The 25,402-nt window shown below is 39.0% G+C and overlaps 2 protein-coding genes across 6 annotated transcripts in view; one reads left to right on the top strand and one right to left on the bottom strand.

Annotated features, from left to right (window-relative positions):
* Positions 1–3,416, top strand: part of HSPBAP1 (HSPB1 associated protein 1) — a 73,583-nt gene extending 70,167 nt beyond the window's left edge. For all 5 annotated transcript variants that reach the window (XM_081302818.1, XM_081302816.1, XM_081302817.1 and 2 more), the window contains 2 exons: positions 2,486–2,596; positions 2,712–3,416. In XM_081302818.1, the coding sequence (XP_081158944.1) occupies positions 2,486–2,596; positions 2,712–3,245 (645 nt within the window). In that variant the 3' untranslated portion in view covers positions 3,246–3,416. The remainder of the gene's footprint in view (positions 1–2,485; positions 2,597–2,711) is intronic.
* Positions 3,417–7,874: 4,458 nt separating this feature from the next.
* The window catches only part of PARP14 (poly(ADP-ribose) polymerase family member 14), a 47,715-nt gene continuing 30,187 nt past the window's right edge, over positions 7,875–25,402 (bottom strand). The window contains exons 10-17 of the mRNA XM_081300620.1: positions 23,892–24,041; positions 23,515–23,577; positions 22,968–23,135; positions 18,423–18,629; positions 17,741–18,340; positions 15,762–15,895; positions 8,965–9,139; positions 7,875–8,395 (exon numbers count right to left, since the gene is read on the bottom strand). Of these exons, the coding sequence (XP_081156746.1) occupies positions 8,109–8,395; positions 8,965–9,139; positions 15,762–15,895; positions 17,741–18,340; positions 18,423–18,629; positions 22,968–23,135; positions 23,515–23,577; positions 23,892–24,041 (1,784 nt within the window). The 3' untranslated portion in view covers positions 7,875–8,108. The remainder of the gene's footprint in view (positions 8,396–8,964; positions 9,140–15,761; positions 15,896–17,740; positions 18,341–18,422; positions 18,630–22,967; positions 23,136–23,514; positions 23,578–23,891; positions 24,042–25,402) is intronic.

Raw genomic sequence — 25,402 nt, 5'->3', positions numbered from 1 at the left:
GTAATTATACAGAACAGTGGAGTTTTTAAAATATTTTTAGTTGTCAGTGGACCCTTATTTTATATATTGTATACATGGTGTTGAGAATCAAACTCAGTGCCTCTCAAATGCTAGGCAAGCACTCTACCACTGAGGTACAACCCCAGCCCAGAACAGTGGGTTTTAATGTGGCATACTCATATATGCATAATTTTAACTAATTTCTTTCTCTTTCTCAAAAAATGTCTCATTACCTATATATATCCATTCATGTATTCTGTTGTTTGTCTTTCCCTGGAGAACCCTGACAGACCATATGACCCAGCAGTGCCGTTTGTAGGTGTATACTCAAGAGAAATGAAATATGTATCCACATAAAACCTGTGTACACACATGTTCACAGTAGCCAAAAGTGAACACCACCCATTAATTGATAAAGGGTGGTGTATGCATAAAATGGAATATTTTTCAGCCTTCAGAAGAAATAAAGAAAAAGTATTGGTACATGGTACAACATGGATCTTATGGTATATGGTATACATGGTGAATCTAGTAGTAGATGGTGTTATCTGTTAATGGTTATCTCTCTATATATATATTCCATTGGTTCTATTTCTTTGGGGAACCCTGGGTGATAACCATTTGACCCAGCAGTTATATTCCTATGTATATATAGACATATATACTTATGGTATCCACATGTAAGTATATATAGATATCTATGTGCTTTCTGTCTACACAGACATATATTGTTATCTGTCTATAGAATGGGGAAAGAGAGAAAGATTGAGATTCCCTTTAAGGAACTGGCTTACTTGATTTATAGGAGCTGACAAGTCTATAATTTGCAGGGCAGGCAGAGAACTCAGACAAGAGTTGGAGCTGCAGTCAAGAGTCTGAAATCTGTAGGGCTAACTGATGTAGAAGAGACTCACACAGGATTTCTGTTCCATTTTTGAGGCAGGATTTCTTCTCTGGGAAACCTGTTTTTACTCTTAAAGCCTTCAACTGATTGGATGAGGATCATTCATATTATTGAGGGTGACCTTTATTACTTAGAGTCAACTGATGGTCAATGCTAATAGCATCTTGAAAATATCTTCACAACAACATCTGGACTAGCATTTGGGCAAACAACTGGGTATTATAGCCTAGCCAACTAAGTCAAGGTTAATTATCACCTATGTTCTGTGTTTAGCCTACTGAATTCCCAGACTATTTCCAAAGTAGCTGCCCCATTATATGTTTTTCCCAGCAATTTATGAAGATTCTGATTTTTCCACGTCCTCACCAACATTTGTTAATTTCTTTTCTTTTTTTTTTTTTTAAGCCATCCTCGTGTGAAGTGGTGTCTTATCGTGGGGATTTGCTCTTTGAAATTCAGTACTGTTTTTGAGGTTCATTTGTGTTGTCACATGTAGCTTTTCACTCATTCCCTACAACATTGTTTTGTGTTTTCCACCATGTATTCATTGCTCTGTTGATGGATAATTGAATTATTTCCAAGTTTTTGTTTTTATGAAAGAATGTTCTTGTACATGTCTCTTAAAACACATGTGCAAGATTTTCTGTCTATCAGTTAGAGTTCCCACCATTAGTAAGCCTCCTGTCTAGGATCCTGCATTTCTCCACACTTAGAATTAGGAGACCCTCCTTTGTCAGTTTCATGGGCTTCTGGATTTGTATTTCTTTGAAGGTTAAGTATATTTTCATATACTTATTAATCATATGAATGCTCTTTTTTGACTTTTGCCCATTTGAAAAAATTATGTCATTTGTCTTTTATGTGCAGGATCTCTCTCCTAGATATTAATCTTTCATCAATTATATTGTGTATATTATACGTGTATATTATAGACATGTAGTGGTTTTTTCCTTATGGTGTTTTTAATGAGTAGAAGTTGCTGATTTAAGTGTCATTTATCATTAATGCTACAGTTTATATTTGTCATATCTTAGAAAAGTTGTTTAGATAGATAGTTATCTCATCCTTTTTTTTTAACCTTTATTTTGTTTGTTTATTTTATGTGGTGCTAAGGATTGAACCCAGGGCCTCATACATGCAAGGCAAGTGCTCTACCACTGAGCCCCAGCCCCAGCCCCTAGTTATCTCATTCTTATAGCCAGGCATTACTATTATTCTTCTCCCATCTCTCAAAAATAAGTTGGTTTTCAAACTCTAGGGATCATTCTTTTGTACTTAGTTTAGTACTTTTCTTAAGATTTTTAAACATATCAAAATATGGAGAAACCATCTTAAGATGATTCATACTTAAGACCTGTGTCTCATACACAACATGAACACTTAAATGTGGTGAAATATTCTGTACCTCTTCTAGATGGCAGATAATAGAGAATATATAAAAATTATAGTTCTGTCAATATATTTGTTCCTTCTCTAACAATACTTATATTGATGAGAGAATGGAGCACAAAATTAAAAGGGACCCTAAGTCATGAGACACAGAGACAAATGCTAAAAATGAAGTTTTTTATCTCACTTTAGGAAGAGGACCACCTTGCCCGGGTGGAGGAGGCCATCACCCGCATGCTTGTGTGTGCACTGAAAACTGCAGAGGACCCACACAATACCAGAGCATGGTTAAACCCCACGGAGGTAGGCTACCTCTTGTTCTCATCGTGGTTGTTGCTTTCTGTGGTAAATCAACCATGGCTAGGGCATTTGCTTTCCATTTATCTAAATGTCTCTAAAGGGTATTTGTTTTCCTTAGGTTGAGGAAACATCCCATGAAGTCAATTGCCACTACTTAAATGGAGCTGTAGCTGCCTTTCTTGATCATTACAAAACATCCAAGGGAGTAGAAATTCAAGCACTAAGAACAAGTAAGGAGAACCTGCAAAAGGAAGATTTAAACACGTGCAACCGCATGGAGATGGAAGGAACTCATGGCCAGAACGGAACCATGGCAGCCATAAAACAGGAGGCAGCAAGTCTCTTTGGCCCTGACCTGGTCCCTGTAACACTGAGATCCAAAGAAACACCTTCAGAAGGAGGAGGCATATTTGAAAGTGATGGCAAAGACTTTGTCTTCAAAGATGGAAAACACTTTGCAAAACTGTTTTGTGCTGACAGGCAGCAGACAATGAGTACAAGTGACAATGCTGGGGTGGATCAAATGGCTTCAAACAGTGCTCCAGCCCCTTCTCAAACATTCGTTTCCACAGACGACTTGTTGGACTGCTTGGTGAATCCACAAGTGACCAGAATGGTGGCACTACTTTTGTTACAAGGGAAAAGCTTGTGATTCCAATTGATGACTTTTTAAATAACATTTTAAGGATATTTCTAAATAATATGACTACTTTACAATTTAAAAATGCACAGCAAAAGGTCAATTTGCACATGTTTGTAAATGAACTTATTCTTACCTAATTAAAAATCAGTTGGTTTGCTCTGCACATTGCTGTCTGGCCAGACTGGTTCCTTTTATTTGTAAGCCTTTCCTTAGTCCCTTTGCCATTCCTCCTCCTTTCAGCCTGTTTTACATATAAGCCTCAGGTGTTTCCAGCCGTAAGCAGTCTCTCTATCCGCTTCAACCAGGGACAACATGCTGCTGCTTTTTGTAAATAAGGCTTTATTGGAACACATCTTTGTCATTTATTGCATATTATCTATGGCAGCTTTACCATGACAGTGGCAGAGTTCAGTACAGAGACTATATGGCCCAGAAAGCCAAAAATGTTTACAAATAGTAATGTCCTTTTCAGAAAAGGTTTGCCAGCTCCTGGTTGGATGAATTCATTAGATGGATTCTAGCCTGGATCTGAGGTGATTTCACTTCTGACACCTGCAGAATTCTCACTGGTGACCCCTGTCATTCAGAACAGGAAACACATTGCTCTTTGGCCAAAGTGACACCTTTTATTGTAAGTCTTTCCTCAGTTAACTTTGCTTTTCCTCCTCCATCCCATCCTATTTTAAATATAAGCACCAAGGAGGAAATATAAATACAAGCCTTAAGAGGAAAGCAGGTGGGGGTCCAAGATGAATTCTCCCTGTGCAGGCATACCAATCCTGGAATTAGATGGTACTGGGTGCTACCAACTGCTGAAATAGTGACCGAAAGCATAGTTTAGTGAGATGGATCCTACCCTCATATTTGTAAGAAGACCTGGAGATAATTAACAATTTAGAAATTAGAAAGCATGTTGATCTCTGAGTAACCATGCATAAAACAAATGCTCAATAAAAAAAAAGATACAGGAAGTCACCTATTAGAACCAACTGACTACTGGCCCCATCTATCTTTCCTCACACTGAAGGTATCAATAAATCCAAAGAAAGTAGGTGCTTCTGGGAGAGAGAAAGGGAGGCTATTGTTATGTGAGCACACCCAAGGAAAGAAGGGTCTGAAAGGGGCCCTTCTGTGACACTTGTCACCATCTGTGAAGCAAATTCACAGTGTCTTGATTACCAACTTGTCTTGACTCTGGTGAGAGAGAACACCCCCACACACAAGTTCTATAAAGTGGAATTATTACTGATATGCAGCAAAGGACAATAGAAGCCTAGGATTCATTGTGCATCAGTCTCTCAAGGCCAAGAAAACAAATGGAGTCTCATCTGGCATTTACCCCACTTGAGACCCTGGAAAGCAGCCTGCCCTGAGATATGTGCCTTGGGGGCCACATGGTTTGCTGGGCTAAAGCACTGAAGGGCACGATGTTTGTAAAGAGAATTAGAACAGAGCACAGCCCATTCTTGTCTCTCCCCATCTCAGGACTTTGCATGCCCTGCACATTCTACAGTTATTCCTAAGAACTTTGATCCGTTCCCAGCACATAATAGGTGCTCATTAAATATTTGACTAAGCAGATTAAAGGACTTGTTTGCAATACTCCATACTTTGAGGCAGAGGATATTGTAGCCAAATATAAGGTTTATCTTTTTCTTCAGGTAATTTTTATGTTTACTATGTTATGACCCATTAATGAGTCAAAATATTGATTTACAGAGTGAGATCAATATGAAATAGAATGTGTTAGGATTCAATACAACTCAAAATCATGCAAATATTCAAAATTATAGATAATTTCAGTGACTTGCAGTAGTAAGTGTAAGCATTATTGTGTGAAACTTCAGGAAAATCTTATTTTGAGGTGAAGTATAGTTATCATAAAACTTTTTATTTATTCTGCACATGTACTGGGCTAGATGTATGTACTTAGTTAGGTTGGGGTTAGAAAGGTTTGAAAGGTCTCCTGAGAGAAAGCCTTTCATTCAGTTATAAGTACTAGTCCTTGACATGCAGAGGCCTGGGAAGAAGATAAGACATTGATATAATTGGATTTCTAAGTATAAATGGGAGTTAATTTCCTGGTTTTATAGGGATCGAGATTATGAGGCAGCCAGAGATCCTGGTCCATCGGCAAAGGGACATTGTAAGAGAGAACAGCGGAAAGGGGGGACTGTCACCCACCAATGGAGCTGGTGCCCACTTCATGCTGCGTCTCGTGGATAAGCACATCTGAGGGAGTGAAACCAATTAGTCAGTGAATACTTTGACTCACCACAGGCCAAAGGAGCTCAAGAACACAAGCTCAGACTTATACCTAATGTCACAACACCAAGGTGTGAGTCAGCAGAGTTCATATATCCATTTGGTTCAGTAGGCACAATGCAAGGGCCTGTGATACTTTCAGAAATCCACAAAGATGTTTTAATTTCTTTTAATGCCAGAAAAAAATGAATATAATCCAGTCTCAGCTACACTCATGTTTTATATCGATGCAGTTGCTAAAAATTTCAAATTGTTTTAGATACTAAGGGAAAAGGACTACAAAGGCAAAAAAGCCTCTTGGGCCCATCAAAGTCCTGATGGCCCTGGGTATCTGGGCTGTCAGAATCATTTGAGATGCGTGCTGAAAATGCAGATTCCTTGGTCCACTACAACTACAGATAGGACTCCTTTGGGATGGAGCCCAGACTTGTGGTTTCAGCACACTCCTCGAGTAATTTAAATACCAAAGAAGTTGTAGTCTCTGACCTTATGCTGACCCACCAGGACCTATCACAGGCTCAAAGTGGGCCTGTTTCAGCAGGGGGGCTACTTGCTGGAAGTCAAGTTTCCCTCCAGATTTACTGAACTATTCCTGTCTTGTGCCCCTCCCTTCCTGTACTTTCCATCTGGATATTAGTAGTCTGAGCATTCCACGATGCTGTCATGTTTAGTTGTGGCTTTTTATCAGCAGTGGCCACTGTTTAGCATTATATCCCCCACATTTGCCCTTTGGGAGAAAGGTGTTTTCTACCAAGTGAAAGTGATTTTACCCAAAGAGGAGCAAAATGACATCTTTATTTAGATTGATGATAACTATAACATTTATTGACTAGATCATTAATCCTAAGTGCACCACACTCTGCTTTTCAGCCTTGCCCTGAGTCAACCAAACCACTGGAGAACAAAAGCAAATGAGACTAGGTCTGTGTTTTTTATTCCAAGTTGTTGGTGCTGGGTTCAGATGCCATTGGCTAGAAAGCCACTCCCCCAAGACATACAGAGTCTTTGCCATCCAAATATAGACAGATGGCGGCAGCAGCCGAAGTTGGAAGACCTCTGTCAATGGAGCAGCACCTGTGGCCTCCTCACCCTCCTCCACAGGAAGGAAGGTCTGGTGTTGCTCCCTGTTGCCTCAGAAGAGCGACTCTATCCTCCCGCCATCCCAGCATCCAGGTGTGCCATCTGCACTGGCTTCCCATCAGCGTTGGCTCTGGCTTCTTGGCCTACAGAACTTCGAATGAGGAGATATAATGGAAACCAAAGCCAGAAGGGAAAAAGCTAAAGAATTATGGGAGTATTTCAAAGATTATTTGGGATATTCCCAAATCGATGGCATTAATTTAGAGACCATGTTCTGTGGTGGGAAGAAGAGCAAAGGGTGCTGAGGCACCAAGACTCAATGGCTGGCTCTCAAGGTTCCTGCCTAGGTGACCTCAGGCAAGGAGGTTTCTTGCAATCTGAACATATTTCCTCAGCCTTAAAATATAATTATTAACTCACATGATTGTTTGTAGGAATAAAACAATGTACGTGAAAGCACCTAATATACTATCTAATTTGACCTACGTTCTCAACAAATGGTGTATGAATCTGAAATTTATCTGAGGAAGTTAAATAAAAACCAACTCAACCATCCAATAGATATTGAGTTATCAAATTAGCAAAATGACTGCTTAATTCCTTTGTCTTATTTATACACATGGCTTTAAAACTGTCAAAAGCGAGGCTGCCAAGGGAAATACATTGTGTAGTAACCTGAGAGTCCATCCATCTTAGCTGCATAGGAGAGCATCCACTGAAGACTGTCCATTGTTTTCATGGAACAGTGTCAATACCAGTGAGTAGATGTGGTAAGAAGGCAAATTTAGGTTCAGTGTTTGGCAGGTAGAGTGGCTTCTAGGCTGCACAACTCCATGAGATGCAATCCACCTGTGCCCATTTGTGCAGAGTGCAAGCACACTGTAGTCAGAGCCCTAGCTCAAGCTCCCACATGGCATGGGCTGGTTTGTGAAGGAAGAAGTTCCCTGCAGTGGAATCTATTCAATTAAAAGGCAATATAGGTCAAGGATACTGATGAGATGGCTCCTACTTTGGGTAGGAATCTAAGAAGGCTTTTTCATTCCAGATTGATTTATCAAACACTTATGGAACACCCATTACCCCTCAGACAGAGACCACACTCCAAGGACAAAAACATGAATAAGACATCATGCCAGCCCCCAAGGAAGACAGCAGCCCCAGCACTTAGTCACACCATACTTCCTAGAGCACTGTAGCATCTTGACATGATTCCAGCTGTGTCCTCCTGCTAGTGGCAGCTGGAATTGTATGGTTGTGTCTACTGTCTGTGAGACTATAAGTCTCTCCTTCTTATGGATTTGATGTCCATACCTGTGGACACACAGTTGTCCACCCAAATTCTCAAATTTATTTGCTCTCAACATAATTCATCTCCATCATGAAAGAGAAGCTGAGACGTTTTCAGTGCCACAGAAGGATATTTTGATCTTGGAAAAAGCTGTTAAGAGGTTTTTAAAAATCAGATACTTGTTTTTACAACTAGATAGGTATAAATGAACAATGGCTTTTGAGAAAGAACCCAAAATGTTATCTAAAAGTAATGAGGTACTCTGGGTATGCCTGATAGTCATAAAATACTACAAATATACTTGGACTTTTTTCATCATCCGTGACAGAGTCATACAGGTCCGTCGGATTTTGCGTATTCTTTGAAGGAGGCACAATTAATGAACTGTGTCCGCGGGTGTAGATTCCAGTAAGTACTCGCACATAATACATATGCTTTTTCCCATTTATATCTGGTCTGGAGTAAGTGTTATTGGCAGAATAACTGGCATCAACAGCAAAATAGGTTCCCTTTCCATATGCTACAGCTGTGAAGAGAAAAACAAAACACATTTAAGAATTTCAATTTAGTATAGAATTTGACATGTTGGTCCACTATGTCAAATAATGTAAAAAAAAAAAAAAAAAAAAAAAAAAAACAATGTTCAGTTTAAATATTTTGTGTCTTTTTTTTTTTTTCCTTTTTTTGGTACCAGGGATTGAACCCAGGGTCTCTTAATCACTGAGCCACATCCCCAGCCCTTTTTGTATTTTATTTAGAGACAGGGTCTCACTGAGTTGCTTAGGGCCTCGCTAAATTGCTGAGGCTGGCTTTGAACTCACAATCCTCCTGCCTCAGCCTACCAAGCCACTAGGATTACAGGCGTGTACCATGGCGCCTGGATCCATGTGTGTTTCATTTTAAAAAATCAAATTGTCTACCTCCTAGGGCCACTGAGTCCCTTTAGGATGGAATACAGTAAGTCCTATCCTGAAACTTTGTCTGCAACCTGGTCACCAACCATGGGGAAAATAAGTAAATCCACATTGTCCCTAGTCAGCTTGGGTTCTCATGGCTGACACCTTCTCTGGAGCAGGCAGATCCCTCACTTCTTACCATTCTTTCCAGCATAACTGCGGTTGAAGCCATTTCCATTGACATATAGCACAGAGCCACCATCTGTTCCGTGGAAGAGTAGCCTCTCATTTTGTACCTGGCCATTCTTGCCATCCATGGTTTTTTTCTTTGCCTGGTAGCTATTCCAGAGATCTGGATTCTGGATCCTTTCAATCTACAAATTAATGAAAAAAATTATTCTGCCAGTGCCAAGGGCACTTGCTAAGTATACAGGCAATGAAACATGATCACTATTTTTCATAAATAAAAATTACACTCAACAGAAAATGACAACTTTCTGCCTGGAAATCTTTTCAGATCCAGTTTCATAAAAACAGAAATTGAGATGAATGTTGGTTTGTTTTTTAACATCTGCTACAGACACATAAAAGCAAACTATTTAGGATCTTAAGTACTCATGATAGAAATCTGATGATCCAGTCTCTCCGGTAACTGCTATTTATGTGCATCCAATAATGGCTTCTATTGCCCTGTCCAATAACCTTGCTCCGTCCCTTTGCCTCTTGATGCCCCAGCCCTCCTGGGATACTGGTTGACCTAGCCATGTTGTAACTGTGGGAAGAACAGTACAGTATCTAGTACAGAGTGAAGCAATAAAGTCAGAACATGGTGGAATAACTTTTTCAAAGTGCCTGAAACACATGATTGCCAATTCAGAATTCCATACTCAGCAAAAACTATCCTTCAAAGATGGAAGGCAAAATAAAGTCATTGCAGACCAAAACTGGAGATAATCTACCACGACTAGATCAATATTAGAGAAAGTACAGAAAATGATCCCAGTCGGAAGCATAGAAATGAAGGAAGTATTGAAGAGCACTAGGAGGAAAGGGCAAATATGTTGGTCAATGTTAAGAGCAGCAAAAAAGTCAGACAGGGGTAAATAGGTTTTAAAAAGTGGCTGCATTGTCTAAAAAAAATAATAATAATAAATATACTACATTAAAGTTTCATAAACCAAGGATATACTTTGTAATTTCCAGAGTAATTAAGGAAAGAATTATAATAGGACACACAACCAACAATCTAATAGGGGGAGAAAATAGAATAACAGCAACGATTAACCGAAAAGAAGTCAGAAAGGGACAAAAAGAGCAAGGAACAGATTTGATAAAAATATTTAAGGGCTGGGTTGTGGCTCAGTGGTAGAGACCTTCCTAGCATGTGTGAGGCACTGGATTTGGTCCTCAGCACCACATAAAAAATAAAGAAATAAAATAAAGTTATAAAAATGATTTTAAAATTATTAAAGTGAAATATTTAAACCCAAACATCAGTAAACACATTAAATGCAATAAAAAGATTAAGTACTCTACTTAAAAGATAAGGAGAAAGACAAAACTCATATGCTGCTACTAAGAGACACATTTTAAATATATGAGCTAATATATAACCATAAAATGATTAAAAGACAAAGACTGGACGGGGCTGGGGCTGGGGCTGGGGCTCAGTGGTAGAGCACTCGCCTAGCACGTGCGAGGCCCTGGGTTCGATCCTCAACACCACATAAAAATAAATAAATAAAGGTATTGTGTCCAACTACAACTAAAAAAATACAAAAAAAAAAAAAAAGACAAAGACTAGAAAAAGATGAAACATTCTAAAACTAACCAAAGAAAGTTAGTCTTGATATTTTAATTTTTTTGCTAATAATTTTAGTATCATATTTATAATATAAAACAAAATTAATGTTATTATAAATCAAATTTTCTTTTTTAAAATGTTTTATTCATGCATAATAATTGTACAGAGTAGTGGGTTCACTGTGGCATATTAGTGCAAGCACATAACATAATTTGCAATTTCTTTCCCCAGTACCTTCCTTTCCCCTTCCTCCTTCTCCCTAATGCCACTTCTCTACCTACTGATCTTCCTTCTATTTTCATAACATCGCCTTTGTTCTCTTTTTTCCTGTAGCTTCGAAAGGAAACACAATGCTTGACTTTCTGAATCTGGCATATTTTGCTAAACATGATACTCTCCTGTTCCATTTTCTTGTAAAGGATACAATTTCATTTTTTATGGTGGAAGAAGACTTCATCGTGTATATAAGACATGTTTTCTTTATTCATTCATAAATAGGTGTTGACAAACACCTAAACTGATTCCATAATCTCACTGTTGTGAATTGTGCTGCTATAAAATAGTTATGAATGTATCTCTAGGGTATACTGACTTTAATTCTTTTGGATAAATATCAAGGTGGGCTATAACTGGATTACATGGTGGTTCTATTCCTACTCTTTTGAGGAACCTCCATAGTGATTTCCATAGTGGCCATACTGTTACATTCCCACCAATAGTGTACAAGAGTTCCTTTTCCCCTGTATCCTCACAGGCATTTGTTGTTACTTTTATTCTTGATGATTGCCAATCTAACTGAAGTTACATGGAATCTGAGTGTAGTTTTTTTAATTGTTCAGCATTTTATTCTTATGATTTGTATGCTTGGTGATACTTTTAAAATTAACTGTATCACAGATAGGCATATCACATACTTTACAGCTATAATAATTTTTCTAACACTATGTTTTTATGACAGTAATTGCCTTCTTTCTAGAAAAATATTCATTTTGAATCTAGTGACACTTCATCTATTATTTTTGATATATTAAAGCAGCATTAGATTATTTTTATTTTTTGCTTTTAGATGTACATGACAGTAGAGAGTGTTTTGACATACATACATGAGGTGCAATCCATTACAATTTTGATCCCATTCTTGTGGTTGAACATGATGTGGAGTTACACTGATCACATGTTCATATATGAGCATATAATCCAACCAACAAATGGGCTGAGGAACTGAACAGACACTTCACAGAAGAGGAAATACAACTGATCAACAAATATATGAAAAAGTGTTCAACATCTCAAGCAATTAGAGAAATGCAAATCAGAACTACTCTAAAATTTCAACTTACTCCTGTCAGAATGGCAATCATCAAGAATACAGGCAACAATAAATTTTGGCAAGAATATAGTGAAAAACGGTACTCTCATGCACGGCTGGTGGGACTGCAAATTGGTGCAACCACTATGGAAAGCAGTACGGAAATTCCTCAAAAAATTGGGAATGGAACCACCATTTGACCAGCTATCCCACTCCTTGGTTTATACTCAAAGGACTTAAAATCAGCATACTATAGTGACACAGCCACATCAATGTTTGTAGCAGCTCAATTCACAATAGCTAGACTGTGGAACCAAGCTAGGTGTTCTTCAATAGATGAATGGATAAAGAAAATGTGGTATATATACTCAATGGAATATTACTCAGCTTTAAAGAAGAGTGAAATTATGGCATTTGCCAGTGGATAAATATCAAGGTGTGGTATAACTGGTTAGAACTGGAGAATATCATGCTAAGCGAAATAAGCCAATCCCACAAAACCAAAGGCTGAATGCTTTCTCCAATATGCAGATGCTAATTTACAGGGGGGGCACTAGGGAAGAACAGCATTACCTTAGATTAGGTAGAGGGAAGTTATGGGAGGGGAGGGAGAGAATGTGGAGATAGGAAAGATAGTAGAATAAGACAGACATTATTACTGTATGTATATATGTGACAACATGACCAATATGATTCTGCAACATGTACACTCATAAAAATGAGAAATTATATCCCATCTATGTATGATATATCAAAGTGCATAAATGCATTCTACTGTCATGTATAACTAATTAAAACCAATAAAAATATTTTAAGAAAAGTCTATAATATTAAATTTTAACAGAAAACATAAATTTGAGCTCATGATTTTCTTAGCTTTAGAAACGAAAGGGCCTGGAATCACAACACCTCAGTAGCAGTGAGCTCACTCGGCACACAACTCTGCTTTCTTACTGCCGTTCCCCACTACATGCAATCAGGATTTTTAGGGAAACAACTGGTTCCAAGCCTGAGACAGAGAAAGCACAAAGTAGGCATGAGTGACCTTATGCCAGGAAGTGAAGAAATGTTCCAAGTGTAGGGGGAAAAGACATGGAAGCCAATTTCCTACCAGCCGCACATAGGATGATTTTTACATCTAAAGGAATAATCACTCTAATTAAATACAATGTAATAAACCTTTTTTAAAAGCATGAGGGAAGAAAACTTACTCTTTTAAAAACAGCCAGATAAGAAATACAAAAGGAATGCCAGCATTAGAACGTCATCTTGTAGACACAATGGATTCAGGCAAGAATGATCAGTGGGTGTTAAAATCAATGGATAAAAGATGGTTGGGGACAACATCATCATTAATATTAGCATCGTTAACAGTGGGACAAACTTACCATATGAAACTCCTGATGTGAAATATCACCTATGAAGTATTATAAAAATGTTGATCTGAATTTACCTCAACCTTTAAATCTAATTCTCAGTTTACCAGAAATAAAGAGTATACAGAAATAAATTAAATGACTCTATGATGAATCAGACAAACCTAGAATCTATAAGAAAATTGGTTGGAATTTTTTCCAAAATACCAAGGTATTAAGTCCAGAATGTGCGATACTCTACAACACAATTGGCTTAAACTCTTCAAAAATTTGATGTCATGAAAAAATTATTTTAAAAAATGCAGGAGTATGATTCTATATTAGAAAATATGAGGAAGATATAATGACCAAATATAGTGTATAACCAAAGTTGGTACAGCAGGGAAATAGGAATAAAAAAGATTTGTTAAGCAATTGGAGAATTTCGAATATGGTGTCTATACTGGATATTAGTGCATTAATGGTAATTTTCTTACATAGTATAATGGTATTTTGTAATTTAGAGAATGTCTTTGTTCTTAAAAAATATGTACTAAATTATTTAGAGTGTCATGATGTGCATAACTTAACTTTCAAATGCAAATGTGTAAAATGGTTGAATCTAAGCACAAGGTTTGTGGACATTAAAAAGTCTTAATCATAAGACATAACAATAATGCAAGATGACAGAGCAGCAATTTTTTATGTTGGTGTTTTCATACTACCAGGAACAACACAGAGGTGTCATAAGTACTACCTACTTCAGATTTTATTGGGTTCATACACTAGGATTTCCTGGTTCCTACGATGGGATTTCACATAAGATTTTATTTAGACATTATTGGATTCATTTCTCTGATGAGGTCTGTCCACCCATGGCAGGCCTCCCAGGGCCTAATACAGATGTTGCTCATCAATTAGCACATTCCCAGCTCATCTGAATTTGGCATCTTGTTAAATGGGCCAGTCAGCCACTACCAGTTTTCTGTTTTTGGCATTTGGAATGACACTTTGTTATCTCAGAACTAGACCATCAAATGGCTACACACTTGAATCCCATTGTCTTGGTTCCTCATAGAATTGTTTTCATTCAATCAGGCATCAGTTTTGTTCAACCTGTTTACATTAAAGGAGGTTTAAGAAAAGGTGATATAAATTTGATATTGAATTTATCATGAAGATGATGTTAAGGATATTCTCCAATACTTGAGCCACCAGAGAAATCTCTCAGGAGTCAGTCTCAGAATTGTGAAGAGCCATGAGTCTCGTCATCAGAAGGTTTATTCTTTTATTGTGGATGTTATGAGTCTTGTAACTACTAGGTATTTACTTCTTGGCTTTGTCCACTAGGAAACTAGGAAACTCAGGGACAAATGTACGACTGTCTAAGACCTTGTGTTATATTGTGACCTGGCAATATTTAGGTATTATCTTATTTTCTCTACCTTCTTTCTCTCTTTATCCATTTTTTCTTCATCTATTTATTTTATCTAAAGGTATAGTATATATCTTTGTAGGACACTGGAGATCTTTTTGAATCATCATGTGTTTAACTACATGAATAAACAGAATGATGGCAGGCAGTAAAGAAATTTTGCAAAGAAAAAAATGAAAGCCTCATTGGCAGACTCATTATTACAGATGAATGGAAGGTAATCAAAGATCTCTGATTTTCCCAGCAAATGGTGGAATCAAGGACAAAAGTGGGGAAGGAAGAGAACACAGAAGTAATAGATGATGAGTTAGATTTAGAAAAGTTGATTTAGCAGTTACACATTCAAGTGGAGAGGTTTTAGGCCACTTGAGTAAGTTCTAGAAACTTGAGTAAAAGATACAGTTTGGTGGTGTTGATTTAGGAATTATCAAGATTGAATGAATGGCTGAACACAAGAGGGGTAAAAATTTCCCCAGCGAGATACAGAGACAGAAGACCAAACTGTGAGTCCTATGGAGGAAAAACAGATTACACTGACAATGAGAGGGAAATTAGTTAAAGAGGGAGAAAAAAGTCAAATATCTTTTCACATAAGTCAGATAGGAACATCATTTCAAATGACAGTATTAATAATGTTTAAACACAGAAGATGCCAAAATAATTGAGAAGAATAGGGAAAAGGCTACAGAGTTTATCAAGGCAGTTAGCACCCTCTGACCTGTGAACACAGGAGCAAAAGAGCAGAATCCTGAGTGAGGACCCTCCATGCATCACTATCTCATGTTTGCTAGTTATCAAATCCAACTTTGAAGCCATATCATTAAATTTTATTAACTTGCTTCACAAAGTAAATATGATGTATCTTTAATATTCTAACATGGGATTGTCGTCTAAGATTGTGTTGTAACAACTGACACGAGACTTTAAATTTTGGTAATTGTGGTGCCATAAATAGAATCTAGAATCTAATTACCATAAATATTCTAATTCTGGTTTAAAAATGCAATAGAAAATGAATAAAAATGCATTTAGACAGGGCCATGATATCAGTTATCTCTGCCATCAAGAGACATGATGTCAGCAGTTGACTTACCTTCTCTATGACAAACTGTGAGCAGGTCTGGTTAAACTTGCTTGCCACAGTAGTGTATTCTGGATCACTTGGCTGCAGCTCCACCGCACACCAATTCTGCTGCATCATGTCACTCCAGTACTCAGGGATTTCAACTGCAAAGCAGACATTTGAGGGTTCTGCTGCACATGCTTGGTATTCTTTGAATTAACTGAGTATCATCTGTGCTCTTGCGTTACAATCTCCTAATTCCATGTTTCCATTTCCTTATCTTCCTAGGATTTTTTTTTTCCAAGTGTGGATCATAGACAATCAATACCAGAACTAACTGAATTCTTATTATTAAAAAGAACAGAAGAGGGGCTGGGGCCGGGGCTTAGCGGTAGAGTGCTCGCCTAGCACATGCAAGGTGCTGGGTTCAATCCTTAGCACCACATAAAAAAAAATGAATTTGTTCATGTTTCCATATTTTCACAGACTAAAAAATACAACTAAAAAATACATTAAAAAAAGAAAAAAAAAAGGGCTGTAGTTGTGGCTCAGTGGTAAAGTGCCTGCCTGGCATGTGTGAGACACTGGGTTTGATCCTCAGCACCACATAAAAATAAATAAATACAATAAAGGTTTAAAAAAAGAGGAAAGAAAAGAAAAGGGGCCAGGCACAGTGGCGCACCTATAATCCCAGCAACTCAGGAGGCTGAGACAACTGGATCCCAGGTTCAGGCCAGCCCAGGCAATTAGAGAGAAACTGTTTCAAATAAATAAAAAAAAAAAATTAAAAAGGCCTCGGGATGTAGCTCAGTGGTAGCACCCCTGGGTTCAATTCCTAGTACCTAAGTACATACAAAAAATAACAAACTAAACAAACCAAAGAGGCTAGGATTCAGCTCTGCGATAAAACATTGCTGAGCCTGCATAATGGGTTTAATCCACGACACCAAACAAAACAGAAACCTCACACCTGTTGAATAAGGTCTCCAGGGGTGAAGCCCGCGACTCTTCATCTTAAGTTCTGATCATGCTAAGATGGGAGACCACTGGTGCACTATACCTCATCTTTAGTTTCTATTCAGCCTCTACTCTGGCACAATTAAACAACACATTATTTTCCTACCTGTCTGAAATAGTTACTATTCTTTTGCTTATGCATAGAATTTGCCAGAACCCCTCCTTGCCATCACCACTGTGTACTCCACATCTATTTTCTCATTGTTTTCCACCATGTCCTTAAGAGGTCAGTGTGGAGTACATTTTGCCATTTGGCAGGTTGTGGTGGCAGACCTCCCTCCTATCCTGACTACTACACATGATTGGTCACGTCATTTCCCCAGCGGGCTCAGGATCTCTGGAATTCATTCATACTCATCTCACAAGAGATGAACATGGTGTATGGGAAGCCAAGTTACTGCTTTCCACTGGGCGACTTATGTGTCGAGGGCAGGGATGGGGTTTACGTGGGACAGGCATTCCCTTCTTGGGGAGCAAATCCAGTCTCAGGATCCTTGGGTGGCTTCCTGATGTGTGTCAAGGAAACTGCTGCTCAGGACAGAGATGACTTCTGGGAATAGAATTAGGATGCTCCCAGGGTCACCAGGGACACAGAGAGGCCCCCTCTGACCATTCTGTCCTGTTTTTTCCCCTCTAGAAAATCTTGGGCCACTTTCTCTTTGGGCCTATTTTCTTCCCTTCTGTGGCTGATGCAGCCATTACCTCCCCAGCAGAGCTGGCTCTGGGGAAGCTCATAAATTAGAGACAGGAACAAATGCAAGGTTTGGCTATTGGTATCATTAAGATGGTCATTCTCAGACTGTGGGATCATGTCCATGCTGTGTGTCCCTGGCCAAAGAGTAAACTCTTTAAGCTCAGAGACCAAGTCTTTTAGTTTATTCCATTAGGGTTACTGGAGTTTTATCTACTTGAAAATTTTATACATATCCAAATAGTGTTAAGCCCAAAGTAGGTTTAAAATGACAGATGACAAGCATGAAAATCTAACTCACCTTCAGATTTTGTGAGGCGCTGAATAGTTACACTATGTCCATGTGGACCTGTGGCAATGTATGTGTTCAGATTCACTGTATAGTTCTGATTATTAATTTTGACAACAACGTTCTTATTCTTTGCTCTCCTTGCATCCTCCAATTTCAGACTGGTCATTTTGTCAAAAGGAACAAAAACGTTATTGGCATCATATTGCCATTCTATAAAGTCACTGATGCAATCTGCCCGGGATTCCTTTTCTTTGGCCAATCGAATGCTCTTGATCATTTCCTCAATTTCATTTCGAGCCTGTAGCACATCTCTGCTAATTCCCAAAACCTCAATTAAAGGTCTCTTCTGGTTCAGGGAAATGGTAATATTTAAAGTCTTCTGTAGCTCATTCAGTTTCTGGTACTCCTTTTCATCAAAGTCTTTGATACACTCATCTTCACTAGTGTAAGAACACTGCTCCTTTTTAATCAGTTCTTGTAGCCAGGAGATAGTTTTGTCCACATTGTTTATATTTTCACCACACACCTGGAAAACTACCAATTCTGTTTTCTTTTCCAAAACCAAGGGATTCCGTTTTTGGGGAGATTGCTTTGAAAAGCCCAAAAATGCTAAAGAGAAAAGGAAGATTAGCTATTTCTCATGCGATGGCAATATTAGGAATTACATATGAAGTAGAAATGAACAACTCACAGGCAAATTTAGACATCATAGACTGCTGAGGGGCAGCCTGAGATCCTTCTCTTTTTTTCATGGTGGCATAAAACACATCCAGGATCTGGGGCAGAAGGATAACAACTTTCACTTTTTTCACAGACTGGACGGATCCTTTCTGGACGAAGTCTTCAATGGCATCCATTGTGCCATCAGCAACCGTACCTGGGTTTTGTTGGGCTTGTCCTGGAAAAGCAAATAACAAAAAATGACTAGCAGGGAAAAAAAATCCAAAAAAAAAAAAAAAAAAAAGCTCAGGAATAAATTAGGCATTACAAATCTCACAGAATAAATGCCCACTCCCCAACTATTCATCCAATTTTTGCCACCCACATACCTTCACCGTATCATGGGTCACAACGTTGAACTGTTCTAACAATACATCTGCAAACACTTTTGAAATCCTGGATGCAATGGGGAGTTTTTCCACCCAGGATGTCAAGGAAGCCAACAACCGAGTAAGGAACAGGGATCCTGAAACCTAACTTCTGGTTTCTGACATTTCTATCTGACCTGTTCTGCTGATCCCAGATCACTGTGTCCTGTTACAGAGTACAAAGTTCTGTCCCTAAGAACTTTTCTTTTTGGTTCACTAGTGGATTCAAAGGATCCATAAAAAGCAGAAGATGCTAATATACATTGAAACAACACACTCTTGAGAGAGAAAAAGGTTCTTTTTTACTCAGTCATCACTTGATTTTGTGCATGTGTCCATATTTTCACAGATATTTTGGGGGACCTGATTTTATTTTATTTTTTTAATGTGTAATTTTTTCCACATTGTCTTATTGGTACATTATAGTTGTACATAATTCTGGGATTTGTTGTCATATATTTGTACATGCACACAATATAACAATATAATTTGGCCAATATCATTCCCCAGCACTCTCCTCCCCCAATCCTTGATTGCTTTCCTCTACTGATCTCCCTTTGATTTCCATAATATCTGTCCCCATTTTTATTTTTCTTTGGGGGAATCGATTTCAACTAAGATAATTTTATATGAAACCCAGAACTGTCAGCTAATAGTCATAATCTATAATTCTTTGCACACAAGTTATCCTAAGCCTCCAGGAAGTCTTTTCTCCCACACACAGAAGTGTTTTTTCCTCCTTGAACCACCAGAGTTCAAGGTAGCCCAGTAATCAGATCCATTCCTGTTTTCAGCATGCTCCATATTGTTTTTCTCAAGTCACGAAAGCCACTGCCTAGGTAAGATCATGAAAAGTCCCTTTCAGCTTATGGAAGTGGTCCATGTGAATGTCAGCTGGCCAGGTCACATAGTAGGCAATGTAAAAATGTCACCAACCTGGTATGACTGATTAGGGAGCTGATTTGGATTATCCCTAATGATGGTATCTACCATCATCACAGAAAATGAGAGTAGACCTCTTTGACTTGACAATGTAGACAACTGTGGCAATGTGGACAATCCCTATGTAAAATTAATCAAGATAGTTTTTTCAGCTTTTTAAATGAAATGATCAGGGACAGAAGGAAACTCCATAAAAAGCTGTGGTTTTCACATGGTACTTGGAAGAATTTAGATTCATTCATTCACTCTCAATAAACATCTACCATGTCCCATAACAGGATAGATATTCAGCTAGCCACTTATTAGGACACAGAGAATGTGTGTGATATGTGGAATAAACAATGGGGGAAGTTTGGAAAACTTATGCCAGATAGAACTATGTCACAGGGGAATGGTATGTTCAGCCTGGCCTGGACAGGAAAGCACACCAATTTTTGAGAAAGATAAATCTGGAGTGGATAGAGAAGGCACTGGAGTGGGGAATCCAGCTCTAGGTAGGAAACTAATATAAGACTTTAGGCGAAACACAAGTGCTGAACTAAGAAAGACAAGAGGCCATAATGAAGAGTAGGGTATAGGAACGAGGAGATATTTAGGAAGCCAAATCAGGAGGACTATGACCAGCAGAGTTTGTCCTTGACCCTTCCCTTCCTCTCTTTTTCCCCCACATACCTTCACCACGTTGTACTGCAGGTGTTCATTTACCTAACTCATTTACCTCCAGGCTAGGTGCTCCTGTGGACTGGACTCTTAGTCATCTTTCTATCGACTGTGTCTGGTGTATATATACATATTTAAACTAACTAGCAATCTAATGAGCATAAGAGTGACAAGGAGTCAAGGATTCCAGATGGAAAGTAAAGCTTTTCACACACCTGGGGATTTAAGGGGGAAGGCAGGATTGAGGGGGAAGACAATGAATGGGAATTTGGAGTTTGCACTGACTCTCAGGTGTTTTTGATCAGCCATTCCCTCCCCTTATGCAGGTGTCTATAAGGAATAGGGAGAAGGCCTTCCCTGTAGGAAGCTGTCCTGATCACAGTCACAGGGCAACTCATAAACATCACTAAGGTGGACGCTCCCAGTCACTGTGGTCAAAAGGCCTGATCAGAAAAACTTAGCAGAGGAAAAGTTTATTTGGGGCTTACAGTTTCATAGGTTCAGTTCATAGTTGGCTGACTCCACTGCTCTGGGACCAAATGAGGCAGAACATTATGATAGAAAAGTGTGGTGGAGGAAAGCTGTTCTCTTCATGGTTGGCAAGAAGCAGAGAGAGACAATAGAGGAGCCAGGGACAAGCTGTTGTCCAGGGGCATACACCCAGTGACCAACTTCCTCCACCACCCTCAACCTCCCTATAGTTGGCACCCAGTAGTTCACTCAAATTATTAATCCATCTTGTGGATTAACGCAGCAATGATATTATAACTCTAATAATCTAATCATTACACTTTTGAATATTCCTTCATTGTCTAATGCTTTTGGGGCATGAGCTTTTGGGGTGACATTAACGGTCCCAACCATAACTCTTCCCATCTGGGGGTCCAAAGACCAGCTCAGGTGGTGAAGAAGACAGCCAAAGAAGACAAGCAAGAAGAACCTGCCAACCCTGATTTATTTGTTCAGACCAGGTCAGCAGAAGAAACAACAGGTTGGCAGTAACTAAGACATACTGCAAGATGTATATATATTTACACAATACTAAAATGTCCACCTTTCCTTGTTTCTTCTTTTAACTCTACCCAGGGAAGATCTGTGCCACAACTGAGCTGCTGCTTTATTGTCCCAAAGTAACTTAAGGTGGAAACACAAGATTAGATATCACAGGGAAATAAAGATGAAGACAGAGACTGGGGAGCCATTGGTGGGTGTTTGCCAAAGACTGATAGATAGATGATTGATTGATTGATTGATTGTTGAGATGTTGGCTAATCTTCCAGGAATGGATGATATCACTGGAGAACAAAAACATATAAGGATCATAAATTATAATTTTAGAAATAAAAGTAGTAAAGCAGACATGAAATTCCTTTTAGGAACTTTATGAGCAATGGCATAGAATTGCAGAAAGAAAGACATGGATCAAAAGTTTAGAAGGCCCAGAAAATGACAAGGATGATTAAACTTATTGAGAATGAACTTTGGGAGAGGCTGATGCCAGTCTAAGATACTCATAGATTTTCAGCAACAGAATGTCAGTTCCAATGCTCAGTGCTCACTCACTGGGACCAGTCAGACACCATCCTCTGAGACGTCCAGCCTGAGAGTAGGTGCCACTCCTGGCCTGCTCTCTAAGGGAGATCAAGCAGAAATTCCTAACATGACTCTGATTCTGGGGGGAAGAGCTTGAAGGGCTTCAGCTCACTAATGATAAACCCAAAGCACTATGCTTATCTATAAAGAACCACACAGTCATTGCACAGGTTGAGGAAAATAAGAAACTCAAAAGAAGTTGGCTGGAAAAAGGAAGGTGTAGAGCTGAGTTTCTGACCCAGAGGTTCTGCTGATCGAGAGGCTTCTGTACAGAGGTCCAAGGCCAGCAGATACAGGCAACCACTGAGTGGAGGGCTGCGGGCGCTCACCCAGAGGTCAGATGAGCCAGATGGAAGCAGCTGCACAGATGTGGTCCACGTGGAGGGGACAGAAGAGGAAGTTAAGAATGAAACAATGGAGGATACACAGGGAGTCAATAAAGAGAGAGCTGATGAAACAGCCTGAGGGAAAGTCTTTCCTTCCACTCACCTTCTTTTCTTCTCCCTCTCCTTCCCTTCCTTTCTCTCTGACATCCCACATTCTCTTCAATTCTTTTCTTTTTTCATTTTTTCCTCTTTCTTTTCTTCCTCCCTTCTGCCCTCCCTCCTTTCTTTCTTCCTGTCTTTCTTATTTATTTTTTGAGATGGGGTCTAAGTTGCCCATACTGGCCTCGAACTCCTGGGCTCAAGTGATCCTCCTGCCTCAGCCTCCCTAGTAGCCCAAACTATAAGCACATGTCATGGCACCCAGCTCATTCTTTCCTCTTTAACCACCTCCAGGCTTTTCTCATTCCCTAAGTGACTGCCTTGGGGTGAGGAATCTGTCCACTCCTAGATTAACCGTCTCTGCTGTCCCTCAGATTCGTTGTGTATCACCCACATTCACACTCAGCACCAGACCTAAGGGAAAGTGGACGCTGTGGGATTCAGCGTTGATAGCCAGTGGCTACACACCTGTCCCAATGGCTGGGAGGCAAATGGATGAGTAATTCCGTTTCTCACACTCTTGCAAAACAAAGGAAACTGACTTCTTGATATCATTTCCACCAACAACATGGATGATATTCTTGCACCTCAGTAATCCACCTTCTGTAATTATATACTCGTTTTTGCCTTGTTGAGCTGGGAAACACGGATGAAGGAAAAAAAGATACAAAATTAGATGTTGAAGCTATTCTTTGTTTAGTAAGCAAAAATAAGAAACCCTCTTTGATGAAACTGTGGCTTAATTTCTCTTTCTAACTGTGAGATTATTTTTTTACTTCTCCTATTCTACCATTTGAATTGGTGGGTGTTTGCCAAAGACTGATAGATAGATGATTGATTGATGATTGATTGATGAGATGTTGGCTAATCTTCCAGGAATAGATGATTAAACTGTATGATTTTTAAGACTAATGTGTTGTCTTCCCAATCCCAAGACATTCCTCAGCTCTTCAAAGCCTTCCCTATTCAGGCTTCTGCTCATAATTTGGGACCAGAAGATAGCATTTTGCCTTACCCATGCGAGAACATTCCGCCTCCACATTTTGTCCTGCACATTCTAGAATTGCTTTGGAGACACCTACACAAGAAAATCAAGATGGTAACAAATATGAATAAAATCATGACAGTGCATTTGGATCAGAAAGATCAGCTTATTATCTAAACACATTCCTCATTTTCAACGAAATCCTATAACCTAGGTATTGCCAATAAGAGGAAGAAAAACTCATAAAATAACTGGTGCCAATTATAAGAACACTTGTCAAAATAATTTTTTAAAAAATTAATATCAATAAGCCAAAGTTATCAAAACCAGCTTGGCTATAGAAACCTTTCTTCATAGGATCTACCAGGTCAATAATTACACTAGTGAAAACCATACTAGTGAAGTACCTGCTTTGAGATTAAACGTATTTGATGTTGAATTTACAATCACATCTGCTGCCTCTTTGGTGATATCTCCAGAGGCCACCTGGAAGAGGATGGGGCCAATCTGCATTTCATGCACTCCTAAATCAGGGCTGGAGATAGTCCCATAGAAACCTACAAAGAAAAAAGGTAGAGTCAATAACCAAGTCAGCATGAACTGTTTCTCGAAAAAGATTAGAAAATATAGGACAAACATAGCTCTGGGTTTGACCAAGGTGAACTTAGCCTTCTAAGGATCTGTGTCTCTCACAATTACAAAGAAAAACTTAGGACAGACACAAAAAGCCACCACTTGAGAACTTTAAAAAGTAAACAGCAGGCAGACTAGGCAAGGGGGTGAAAACATGTAGAAGCAATCTGTACAGGGGAGATTTTCACATTTGGTTTCATTTTTAAATGTTTCTTTTTTTCTCCCCTAGAGTAAAAAGAACTGTATAATGGGCAGCAAAATCCTCTCACACGATCTTTGTCTTTGCAGTCAAAGGATTGGGGAAAGGGTCTCTGTGGGCTGAAAGCTATGGGAGGGAATTCTCTGTTTTTACACATGTGTGTGCTGACACACACACAGTTTTAATCCGGGTACTTGCTCAAAGTGACCCCAGTTGCAGAACTGCACATTGGAACTGCAGAGAGCTACAACTCTGAGAGACATTCTATAAAGTGTGGCCAAAAGAATTAGAGAAAAGGGGTCCCCCGTGTTCTGAAAAAAAAAAATGTCCGTATGCACGCACACACACTCACATAGGTAAGGCTCAATGTTTGTATGGAACATTTTTCTTTTCTCTCTCCACTTTACCCAAGGGCAACCCTGGTAATGAAAAACTGTGAGGCAATGTAACAGGTAAACTGAACTCTAAGTGATCCCTGTCCCTGTGGCCAGAGGACCTCAAAAATGGGCTCCGCAAGCCAGAGAGTGGAAGGGAATCATAGAAAGGTGAACACTGGAGAAGGGGATCACTTGATCCTATACATGAACTGGAATAAGTCCTGAGCTCCCCCAGAGCTGCCCAGGTGTGGGGCAAGCCCAAGGCAGCCCAGCTAAGTCTTTAACTTTGACTGACCTTAGAACCTTGCCCACTCAGAAGGTGAGACAGAACTCGCAGAATGAACTTGACTGACTGACCATTAAACAAGAAAAACCACCACCACTCTTCAGATTTCAATAGGACCCAAGTCTCATAACATAATATTCCAAAGGTCCAGTCTACATTCCAAAATTGCTTGTCATATAAAGAACCAGAAAAAAATGACCAACTTTTGAAGATAAAAACAATAAATGTCAATTCCAAAGTGATCCAGATGTTGGAATTATTAGCATCTGCTGTAACTATGATCCATGAGATCAGAGTAAACATATTTGAATGAATGGAAATGATTTGGATGAATGAAAGGACAGGACCTCTTTGCAGAAAAATAGAAACCATACAAAACAGGACCAAATGGACATTTTTGAACTCCAAAATACACTATCTGAA

The sequence above is a fragment of the Spermophilus citellus genome (genome assembly GCF_964194105.1).
Source record: "Spermophilus citellus genome assembly, chromosome: 7".
Taxonomy (NCBI): Eukaryota; Metazoa; Chordata; class Mammalia; order Rodentia; family Sciuridae; genus Spermophilus; species Spermophilus citellus.
Note: the sequence above shows the minus strand (reverse complement) of the source record. Positions and strands in the feature narration are given on the sequence as shown.